General features: G+C 32.1%; 1 protein-coding gene across 4 annotated transcripts in view; it reads left to right on the forward strand.

The window, feature by feature from the left end:
* Positions 1-79: 79 nt before the first annotated feature.
* Positions 80-12,234, forward strand: part of LOC139516839 (ubiquitin carboxyl-terminal hydrolase 9X-like) — a 47,117-nt gene continuing 34,962 nt past the window's right edge. For 2 of the 4 annotated variants that reach the window (XM_071307171.1, XM_071307173.1), the window contains exons 1-14: positions 80-232; positions 3,822-4,178; positions 4,787-4,899; positions 5,108-5,220; positions 5,441-5,546; positions 6,183-6,298; positions 7,939-8,005; positions 8,471-8,655; positions 8,888-9,026; positions 9,534-9,686; positions 10,124-10,228; positions 10,397-10,603; positions 10,974-11,090; positions 11,393-11,546. In XM_071307171.1, coding sequence (XP_071163272.1) covers positions 3,845-4,178; positions 4,787-4,899; positions 5,108-5,220; positions 5,441-5,546; positions 6,183-6,298; positions 7,939-8,005; positions 8,471-8,655; positions 8,888-9,026; positions 9,534-9,686; positions 10,124-10,228; positions 10,397-10,603; positions 10,974-11,090; positions 11,393-11,546 — 1,909 coding nt within the window. In that variant the 5' untranslated portion in view covers positions 80-232; positions 3,822-3,844. Of the gene's footprint in view, positions 233-263; positions 394-3,821; positions 4,179-4,786; positions 4,900-5,107; positions 5,221-5,440; positions 5,547-6,182; positions 6,299-7,938; positions 8,006-8,470; positions 8,656-8,887; positions 9,027-9,533; positions 9,687-10,123; positions 10,229-10,396; positions 10,604-10,973; positions 11,091-11,392; positions 11,547-12,234 lie in introns of those variants that run through there. The other 2 variants (XM_071307172.1, XM_071307174.1) reach the window with 1 other exon arrangement.

Genomic DNA, 12,234 nt, shown 5'->3' on the forward strand with positions numbered 1-12,234 from the left:
AATTTTGTTTAATTTTATTGACGATAAATTGCCAAAATATATTTTTTATGTTAATTTAAAATATGCTAAGCTACCTCTCGTCTGAACGAGATGATCTCATTACCATAATGTCAACTTGATTCCGTTGAAACTTACAAAACTAATTTTAGCCTTTCAAGTGACCAAAAAGTTGCAAATGTGCATTAAGGAAAGCAAAGAAAGCCCATATCTGATAAAATCTTATAACTTTAAGGTATGACACAGGTGACATCAGCGATAAATTTAAATATGAAAGTTGACAAACCGGAAAAGTCGGCCATTGTGCATGTCTGTTTTGAAATGAATGGACGCAGAAACTTCGGTGTATTCATGCATTTGTCATTACACTGATGAAATTTTAATTGGAAAGAAAGGGTAAATCTAAGAAGAAATAAATCTCGTCAACATTATTCAGTTTTGAATTGAGTGCAGTATACGCGAATTTCACTTCTAGGTCATATTTGATGGATATTATTAGATATTGAAAACTGCAGGGATATGATGGAGTAATAACAGTCAATATTCCCAATATTTCTAGCAAATGATTAGTTTGGTTATTTATTTAGAAGATGTGGACAAACTAAGCATGTTGTTTTTTACATTATGACAGACATTGCATAGTGACAGTCAGCGTTCTTTCCATATATAATATATACTGCTTAGTTTCATTTTATTGACCATTGTGTTGTATATCCTTTCCTAGTGGGTCAGTCTTTTCACCACGGTACACAATCCAACACCCCAAAAGACCACTTGCCCCTCATGAAAACATTTTAGAAATATTTTGTTTTCTTCATATTTACATGTATATGTGAATTAATTTCATTTGATGTTGACCCTCTAAGTCTTGCTGCTGCTCATTTTAATGAACCAGAAAATACAGCAGCTGGATGTCTGTTATGTTCAATGTCCAAATGATATTTCATTGAAGAAAATAAAAAAAAACCATATAATTGTTGACAATCTATATGAAAGAGATTTATGCAGCAATGAACAGGTACTTCCATGTATTAAAAATATAGAAACATGTGTCCATAGATCAGACAGTGTGGAAGTGCCATATTAAAAAGAAGTGCATCAGCACATACCTGTCAACCTCTGAAAATGAAAAGTCAGGTCATGACCTGCATTGAGAAAAAAAATCTCAGGTCATAACGCGTACGACATTTTGCGGGCTCAATTGAAGAACAAAAATATGTTTACATATAATTTATATAGTCAATATAGTCAATATGTATATGAAACAGTTAGAACATGTATACAAGTTTATTTCAGACTATTGTTATATTCCATAGTAGCAGACTTGGCATTCTTTAAAAGAACTGCACTTGGTTTCAGTTCATAGCAATGCAAATGTGTATTCATTTTACAAGAAAGAAGAGCACACAGTGTATCCTTATTAAGATCAGCCCTAAACTCTGTAGCTATTTTCTTTACTAAAGAAAATGCCCTCTCACTGTCTGCATTGCTGTTTGGCAAAACCAGTAATGTTTTAGCAAGTTTTGACAAAACAAAGAATCTTGGCTTGTTAAGAAAAATGTCATGCAACTTGGACATTTCTCCTCAAAATGTACCAATGTCAGTTTCAGGGGAAGTGCAAAGTGGAAGTTCATCTAATGGGGTCAACTGATAGTCACTGAACTCATCTTGTAGCTGTGTTGTCTCTTCATATCGTTACGTAGCTCAGGTAAACAGTCCTACATTTTGACTTTTGGTTACATTGAAAAAGACCGATAAAACCGAAGGTCGTATTACTTCTAAATACCGGAAACAATTTCGGTCAGAAATCCGGGTGAAACGGGTAATGTTAGAAATTCCCGGGACCCGCCGGGTAAAGAAAAACTCCCGGGTGAGAGGTGAAAATAACGGGTGTCACCCGCAAAAAACGGGTGAGTTGACAGGTATGCAGCATGAAGCAACAATGTTACACTGGCTATGTTCCATAATCATTGATAGTATCCTTTAGCTGTTTAAACAAGAAACCTCAAATATTAATGATTATTGTTGTTTCTGTATTCTTTAAATTCTGCGCCATCAAACATGCAGGCTAATACAGATTTATTTGTTAAAATCTTAGAAGATTATCTTTTACTGCTTTTTCACTAAAACTCAGTTGCAAAGCAAGAAATTTTCATAAGTGTGTGAGGCCACTGACTCACGATTATATTTCAAATGGCAATCACTGAGGCATGACTGTAGCTGACCCAGCTACAGTCATGCCTCAGTGATTGCCATTTGAAATATAATCAACCAAATTTTCCTCACAAAACACCCTGTTGCCTCTCTTTATAGATCTGCCTCTGACCATGACTTTGTAAACCTAATTTTCAAATGCTTTATCAGTCAATAGATCAACTGAAGCTTATACTAATACATAAAAGGATAACAGTAAACACAAGAAATATTGAAGCATAAGTACAAATGTACATATTCAGGGATCTCCATGGCCTGTTTAACAATGGAGCCCCGCCATCGTTCAAATGTCTTGCGCCATCGTTATATTGTCTTCCGCCATCGTTCAAAATTTCATTGTTTTTTGTAGCCCGACGCCATTTTTTTATCAATTATAATCAAATGCATGTAATTGCATAACCCTTAGGCTTTTTATGTTATAATCCAATACAGTTCTAACGCCTGAGGTATACCGGATTAAGATCGCTAATTACTTGTACCTGAGCTTGTACAGGTAGATCAACAAACCAGACAGGAGAATACTATCTGAGGATAGACGATCCATTTGTCGAAGTAATCAACTAAGTTTCAGCAAATGATTATGATCATTTAGATTAAATAAATAAATTAATAAATTAATCCAGTTACAAAGAAAACAGTTTAACAAGTCGAACACGTGCTTTATTTTGACTTACGCAATCAGCATCCCCCTTTTTTTAAGAAGTACAAAATAAGACGCAAAACAGTAAATATTATTTCATCGCAAATAACTCGAGTACTGCTGTAACGATAATTTAGAATTACTTAAAAGTTTAAAAGTAAAAACTTAATATTTCTTGTAAAGAAATATCGTATCTAAATTCCGAATTCATTTCGTATATTACAATCAAATTGATACATCCGCGTTTCCGGTTTCTATTCAGACTCGAAAGATGCATGTTGCACAGCATCAATTTTTCCAGATAAAGTCATTAAAAACCTTTTCATTGTCAACGTTTGCTTTACAAATCTCTTTAACCTTTTACATAACCCGTACGAATTGTTTTGTTGTTGCTGCAAATCAGCCATACCGGTAATGGGCTCTGAATTTGACAGTGTCCACTAAAAATAAGCTCCACATCAGATGATTTTTAACCCCCATAACAATTACCAAAAATAAAAGAAATCTGCATGGGGACCTTCATGACAGCTTTTTGTCATTCTCGACCTTAGGGGGGACCATGAAGACTTGGCATTTGAATGGTTAAAAACAGCAATAAATGAAAATATTGATACTTCTAATTCTATAATGAAAATTCAAATAAATATAATTTAAATAAGCAATGAATTAGCATGTTCACCATTCCTTGTATGGAGGGATAAAATACTTCCAATCGCGCTACACTGTACAGCGTAGACAAGGTTTGTAATGGTGAAAGTTCCTCCATGGTTCAATTTTCATCCATGGAGATCCCTGATATTTGTTAGACAGAAACAATATCACATAATGTCTAGATAATGGTGAAACTTAATATGTAAGTTAACTTGTTTTGTCCTATCCTCTGCTTTAGGAAAAAATACAACACTATTTTAAATTATATTTATTATTTTATATTGATCTATTATAACAAAAGATACTTTTTTTTTTTTAGAAAATTCACTAACTGGTTAGACCATGACAATAGTGATGAGAGGAGGCCAGGCTGGAGGAGACTCTCCTCAAGAAAATGTCCCAAATCCTCCAGAGTCAACACAGCAGCCTCAACAGCAACAGCCACCACCACCACAGGAGACTCCTGCTACTTCAACAACACAACCGCCAGCAGAAGCAGAAAATGGACAAGGTGATGGGTCAGTTGAAATGACAGATGACCAAGAACCAGAATTTCCAGTGCAGGAGTTGGCTAGGCTGGATGAAATGATCAATCGTCCTAGATGGGTTGTACCAGTACTGCCAAAAGGAGAACTTGAAATTTTGCTTGAAGCAGCTACTAAACTCTGTAAAGATGGTAAGACAGCATGGTTTTTAGATGTTGATAATATTATTGAACAAGATATAAGTGATGCTATTTGGTGATTATAGATGGTTTTGAATTCATTATATATGTAATAATCTACTGACAAAGTGTAAAGTACAGTTATTATCAGATGAATTTCTACAGAACTTCATAGATTCCCCTTCAGAACAGTACATTATCCAGGACAACATGGTCACAAATAGTTTGTACAAACCACAGAGTACAACTTCGTTTAACTAAGGTTGAAATAGACAAGATGCCCCATTTCCATTCTCAATTTTATATTAAGATGGTACATGTGCAATCTGGTCTACTTAGTGATAAGTGATAATAATGCACTCTATTCAAGTCTTCAAGATATTCCATGCAGAATTAAAAATAACCAGGATTGCTAATAAACATTACATTAAAACAAACAATTACACTGAATCATGTATATTTATCGAAGGTAAATAGGTAGCCTGAATGACATAAGTCACATTTAAGTAGCTACTAAAGACATATATGTAAGATATTTATATTTTCCTAAAATATTAATAGAAGTGGATTTATAGACATATGATTGTCCATGATGTAAATAGAGTTGAATAAATTTGTAGGGTTGGACACCAGAAGTGAAGCTTGCCAAAGATTTTTCAGAGAAGGACTCACAGTATCATTTACCAAGATAATGACAGATGAAGCTGTTAGTGGATGGAAATATGAAATCCATGTGAGTTAAGTTGTTTATGTTTAGAAAATCACACGTTTGACCAAGACTTTGTACTATGTTTGAATGAGTTATGAGTTAACTGAGCAGTAATAGTAGTAATAAAAACTGTAATATTGAATAATAAAAAAAAAAAAAAAATGGGATTTAATGTTTCCTCAGTGTTCTTATTTATGTTCAGATCTTTGAAAAAGATTTTGTTTTTATATAGAGATACATTTTAAAGAATGCAGAGAAGTTAGTAGAACTGTGTGTAGCCAAGCTGGCTGAGGACTGGTACCCATTACTAGAACTATTAGCTATGGTACTGAATCCCCACTGCAAGTAAGTCCAATCATCTATAAACAAACTAATCAAATATTGACTTATATGAAATATGCAGCTTTTTTTACCTTCTCATACTTTGTTTATGAAGTTAATGTAGTGTTTCTTTTTATCTGACACTATGTGCTGGACAAATATAAGCTTGAAAAGTTGATTTTTAAATTTATGCAAATCTTTACCTGTAAAGATTACTTAATAATGATTTAATGTTTATATTTAGATTCCACACATACAATGGAACAAGGCAGTCAGAATCTGTACAAGCTGGAGTAACTCTTCCTGATGATGCTTTGTTTGCAAGGCCTCCTGATCCAAGGACACCCAGAGTAAATATTTTTCTACAAATTATAATGCAATTATAAATGTTATTTGCTATTGTGGAAAAATGAAGAACTAGGTTTTCAGTCAAGATCCAAAATGAATGATATTGCTGTTCAAATGTACTTCAAATAGATATGCCATTGTTGTTTTATTGTTTGTGTGCACATTAAAGTAATTGATGTGATGTTTTAATTTCAGAAATAATTTTGAATATTTGACTTTTTAATACTGATGAATTCTGAGTTTGTAAAGCATGATTGAGAAAAAAAGTGAATGCACAATTTATTTTTAAAAATTTTGATCATCATTGTAGCTAAATATAGCTTTAATTATGCACAGCAGATCATGTCAATGTTATGGTTAAACTGGGAAGATTTTCTCTTCTGAAAATGAAACTATAGGATTTTCATAATTGAGGAAGTGGTTTAAAGATGACAAGATTATTAGAATTATACAATTTTTGTATTGTAATATGTTAATGACAAATATTTATCTCCTAGATTATTATAAATAATGTTTTGTATTGATGGTATCATTTCGATGACTGTTCTTTATCTTCTTTTTGTTTACCTAAAAAAAGAAAAAATCTGATTAATCACACCTTTACCTTAAAATGATTTGGTTTTTTTATGGCTTTTCAGGGTTGGTTAGTTGATCTTGTAAACAGATTTGGAGAACTAAAAGGTTTCCAGATACTGTTGAAAAGATTTCAAGATGGTCCACAGATGTCAGTCCCACTTGTAGCTGCTCTTATAAAGTAGGTTCTGTTATTATTAACTGAGATAATTTGTTGCATATGAAAATAAACTCATCATAGATACCAGGACTAAATTTAGTATATACACCAGACGAGCGTTTCGTCTACAAAAGACTAAACAATGACGCTGGAATCCAAAAAAGTTAAAAGGCCAAATAAAGTACGAAGTTGAAGAGCATTGAGAACAAAAATTCCTAAAAGTTTTGCCAAATACAGCTAAGGTGATCTATGCCTGAGGTAGAAAAGCCTTAGTATTTCAAAAAATTCAAAAATTTGTAAACAGTAAATTTATAAATATAACCATATCAATGACAATTCATGTCAGCACAAAAAGTGCTGACTACTGGGCTTGTGATACTCTCGGAGGAAATAAATCTCCACCAGCAGTGGCATCGACCCAGTGGTTGTAAATAAACTCATCATGGATACCAGGACTAAATTTAGTATATACGCCAGATGCGCGTTTCGTCTACAAAAGACTCATCAGTGACGCTCGATTCCAAAAAAGTTAAAAAGGCCAAATAAAGTACGAAGTTGAAGAGCATTGAGAACCAAAATTCCTAAAAGTTTTGCCTAATACATACTAAACTGCTTACCTTTGAATTTTAACTGTATTAATCTCTTGTTTCAAAGCATATGGATGGATGTTGATTTTGCCCAAAAAAACTTTCAAGCGATGAATTTAGAATTTAGAATTGTTAATGTCCCAGTCGTAGCGGAGGTGCATTAAGGTTAACTCTTGTCGGTCTGTACGTACGTCTGCACTTCCCAAAAGTGGTTTCCATTCTTTAACTTTAAGTAGCCTCAACCAAAAGGTTATGAAACTTATTCACATTGCTTATTACAACAAAATACAGATCAAGTTTAAATTTTAGTTGTGTCAGTTTTCCTGTTCTAGAGTTATGCCCCTTACAAATAGAAAAATACTGAATTTTTCATTTCTGTTCTCTAACTTTAGTTTGCCACAACCAAATGTTATGAAACTTGTGCACAATGCGTATTTCCTCAAAACTCAGATCATATACAAATTTTGTAGCGTCACTTTTACAGTTCTTGAGTTTGTATGAAAATACTAGTTCATAAATCCTAATTTTATAACTGAATGCATTTAATATATTCTTAATTCAAAAAATATCATAAAGGTATAACCCACTTGTCTCCTTAAAACCTAAAAGTTAGTACACATCTTCATTATTATTTGAACTTTAGAAAATATTTACAAAAAAAGTGGTTTTGACTTTAATAATTGTATAGTTCTTTTTCATAAAGATGTAACAATGGGAACAGAGCATGGTGTCTTCATGGACACACATTATTGTGTTAACCAACTCAATTTAACAAAAAATGGGGACTATTGATCTTTAAAGACATTATACTCAAGAGTTTTATTGATTTTGTTGTATTTTTGGGGCTGTAAAAGCATTGGACAGATTGTAGGGACAGAAAGTGGGAGACTGCTCTTTTTTGCTAGCTTGAACACTGACACTTTTTATGGGCTGCATTACTGAATTATACTTTTAATTGCTTTAATTTGAAAACATAGAGAGATAAAACTGTACATCAAGTTGTTACCAATCGTGTAAAAATCATTGCTTGCAATTGTCAAAAATGATGAATGAACAATACCTTATTTTTTGCAGACCCTTTGGACAGTGTAATGAGGTACTGACACCACATACAGTAGAGAAATATATGATGCCAATTGTTGTAAGTTAAACTTAAAAATAGACTTAAGTTGGCGTATTGGCAAATTTGTTTCCTGACGACCAGTCTTGATAATGATTCACTATTATATGTGACTTGAAACATTTCTTAGTAGTTGGTAACAAAAGATGTAATTAGATTTGAAAAAGATGTAGAAATGTAGTATATGTGGAAATATGTAATGAATGTATTTGTCAAATGTATATCATAGTTAAGATAAGGCTGTCATTCAACTGTATGAGGATTGGGATAAGAAGTCATTAATAATGAATGCTGTAATAAAAAATTGGTTTCAATCGACTATTTAGAATGACATTATATTCATATTTTTTACACTTATCGTTTTGTTGGTCTGTGAAAAAGAGTTTTTTTCTGTAATTAAAAAAAGGAAGCTAAGTTATATCAAATTACCATTATGCTTTAGTATTTTGTTATTCACCACTCAAGTTATTGTTTATTATTTTACAGGAAATAGTGCCCAAGTTTTTAGATTCTTTGACTGATGAAGAACTGAAGAAAGAAACCAAAACAGAGGCCAAGAATGATGCTTTATCCTCAATCATTAAAGCTCTGAAGCAACTTGTCTCCAGGCTCCCAGACCAAGAAGAGACCATTAAAAATCTGGAAATATTTAGACTAAAGATGATCCTCAGGTAGGAAGTCTTATTAGTGAAATGAGCTGATATGAACAATTTGGTTGTAAACTTATGTTTATTTAAAAATCTTAAACCACTTAAAAAAGGATCAATGGGAATAGATTAAAAGGTGTTTTTCATTTGTTGCTAATTTATATTAAGGAAGTCATTAATGATATTTGTACAAATTGTATTTTAGTATCAAACACTTTCTGAACAGGAGCTCAGTTAATTTTTTTATTACTTTCAGATTGCTTCAGATTTCCTCATTCAATGGAAAGATGAATGCCTTGAATGAAGTTAACAAAGTAATATCAATGATATCCAATGTATCTAGTCGACATTCATCTATGGATGAAGATGAATGGCTGACAGCAGAAAAAATGGCAGTAAGTAGGCAAATTCCACTGTTTGTTCTGTTTGTTCCTGTGAAGAAAAAATATATGCCTTAAATTTTGAAATTTGTAAAAAGAACATATATCAAGTTGTCTTGATAAAAGATAAGTTTGTATAAGGTTTTTAACATGATCATCTTCTAGCTTATTTTTATTTGTCAGAAATAACATTATCTTAATTTTTTTTATTAATATTGAATTTAAAAAACAAAAACTTGGCATTTTTCTAGGAGTGTTTTACAGCAAAAGGACTTTATTAATATTAAAACATCTATATTTAATGTTACTTATTTTTTATTCTGGCGTCACTGATGAGTCTTTTGTAAACAAAACGCGCATCTGGCGTAAATATAAAATTTCAATCCTGGTATTTAAGCTTAGTTTATTTATACTCACTTGGTGTGCACTAGATTTAAACTAAAAGACATTGGAAACCTTGAAATCAGAATTTTGTTGTAACTAGAAAGAAAAGGAATGAACAAAACCAACCTTCTTTTGCAGGACTGGGTTCAGAATAATCAGGTTTTAACAATAGTATTAAGAGACAGCTTGCATCAGCCACAATATGTTGAAAAGCTGGAGAAAATACTCAGATTTATGATTAAGGAAAAAGCGTTGACATCTGAAGACTTGGACAAACTTTGGGAAGCTCAGGTATGTTGTCATACTATATTGTAATTATATAAAAATCTTGAAACAGATTTTTTTTTAAAGATTTTTGTACTGGATAGTCCTTTGTGCTTAAATATTTGACCATTTTAAAGAATAATACCAAGATAATTAACATATTTTCAATAATTGTTTTGACATATAAATGGTCCTTTAAAAATTTTCATTCTTTTATGGTTGATAAATAAATGTCATTGCAAAACGCCTGGCAAAATACATCATTTAAATTTTAAATGAACTAGCATAGAAAATAAGATTTAAAATAGCCTGACTGCTGTTCTTTAAAACACCGATAAAATGAACCCAGGTGATTTTCATATCGAGTGTAATAGCATGTTCTCATAAAAAATGTTTATTTGCCACTGTATATTTTATGTTTTTAAAGTTCACATTTGTGTAAGTTATTATCATTTCTTTTTCAGTCAGGAAAACATGATGCAATAGTGAAGAATGTTCATGATCTGTTGGCCAAACTTGCCTGGGATTTCTCGCCAGAACAATTAGACCATTTGTTTGAATGTTTCCAAGTTAGTATTCCAATATTTTAACTCTTTGAAAGTTCTTATCTTTGTACTATTATTTGACTATTTTAAATAATTCACATTTTTAAAGAAATCATGATTATATCTGTGTTTGCCACTGGAGTTAAATTGAAAATAGAATTATAAAGTTACTTTTATACAAAATCTTTTCAGGGAAGCTGGACACACGCTTCAAAGAAACAGAGGGAAAAGTTATTAGAATTAATAAGACGATTAGCAGAGGATGATAAGGAGGGTGTGATGGCACATAAAGTATTAGGATTATTATGGAACCTTGCCCATAGTGAAGATGTACCTACAGATATCATGGACCAGGCTCTCACAGCACATATCAAAATATTGGATTACAGCTGTTCACAGGTGCTTACAATATCTGTATTCAGAAACTATTAAAAAAAAAATATAATTATTTGTTCAAAATCCTTTAAGGTAAACAATAAGTCTTGAGATAGGTAAATACGTGTTATAGAGAAAACTTGAGTAATATACTCTATAGCATAGATAAAAGCAGATGTGCAATGCGTATATCACAAATAACAACCAATTTCAAAAAACAAAACAAAGTGATGTCTTATAAGGTTTGACTCTTCAAGATAAATGCCCTGAAAATAAGTTGGAAGGGAAAATGTAACAGACTATTGGTAGGTCAAATTTATCTCAATGTACATTTGCCATGACATACACTGTATTTGGATTTTCATTTTCTTTAAAATTTTATTATCTTTCGTAGGATAGAGACCAACAGAAGATGACATGGATAGGGAAGTTTGTAGATGAGTTGAAAAATGATAAATGGGTGCTGCCTGCTTTAAAACAGATAAGAGAAATATGCCAACTGTTTCCTGAGGTAAACTATGGATGTATTTTTAAATTATTCAACAAATGAGTAAAATTAGTTATAGAGATATGAAGAATATTGTTGATAAAGTGCTTAAGATAGAATTCTATGTTTGGTATAGTGTAGTTACATGATAACTCTACTTTACCTTCATACTCAACTAAGAAATTGCTTTGCAAATCAATAATAAATGCCTAAAATGATGTTAAAATGTAAAAGGCTTTGTTTCATACATTCTGTGTGATACATACTTTTAACTTGTCTTTGTATTTACTTGTAGTTGTACTTGTACATAACTATTTGAATTTCAGGCTCCACAGAACTTTCCTCATGCACCCCCTAGGACACCCCATGTTTACTACAGGAATAATGTTATCAACCAGTTACAGTCTACACATTCTATTGTTATGTTAGTGGCCAAGAATCTGTCAGAATATATGGAGAAGTCAAGAGTATTTGCTAAAGGTGAATAAGCTTTTAATTTCTTGATTCAATGATATTTGATGTAAGAGTTGCTCAGTTTATAAACTTTAAATGTATAAGTTAAATTTCGGCATACAGTTAGCCATTCTGGAATTTTTATCAATTTATTATGAAGTTTATTGCAGTGAATTGTAGTTGATTCATGAGTTGCATTATATTTAACCGGATTTTTGTGACAAAAATGTCGGTTATTGATTTGGGGATGTACGGTGGGCGGTCGGGCGGGCGGCAACCAAATGTTGTCCGTGCATTTACTCATGAACCGTTCAACCAAAGCTTTTCAAATTTTAATATGTTGTTACAGACAACAAAATTAAGGTCAAGTTTAATAATGACGATTTTGACTTTTACCGTTCAGGAGTTATGGTTCTTGAAAGATTGAAAAATGGCATTTCCAGTCGTGTCCGTGCATTTACGCATGAACTGTTCAACCAAAGCTTCCCAAATTTTAATATGTTGTTACTGATGACAAAATGGAGGTCAAGTTTAATAATGACGATTTTGACTTTTACCGTTCAGGAGTTATGTTTCTTGAAAGAGTGAAAAATGGCTTTTCCAGTCGTGTCCGTGCATTTACTCATGAACTGTTCAACCAAAGCTTTTCAAATTTTAATATGTTCTTACTGATGACAAAATGGAGGTCAAGTTCAATAATGTTGATTTTGACTTT

This window comes from Mytilus edulis, chromosome 3 (genome assembly GCF_963676685.1).
Source record: "Mytilus edulis chromosome 3, xbMytEdul2.2, whole genome shotgun sequence".
NCBI lineage: Eukaryota > Metazoa > Mollusca > Bivalvia > Mytilida > Mytilidae > Mytilus > Mytilus edulis.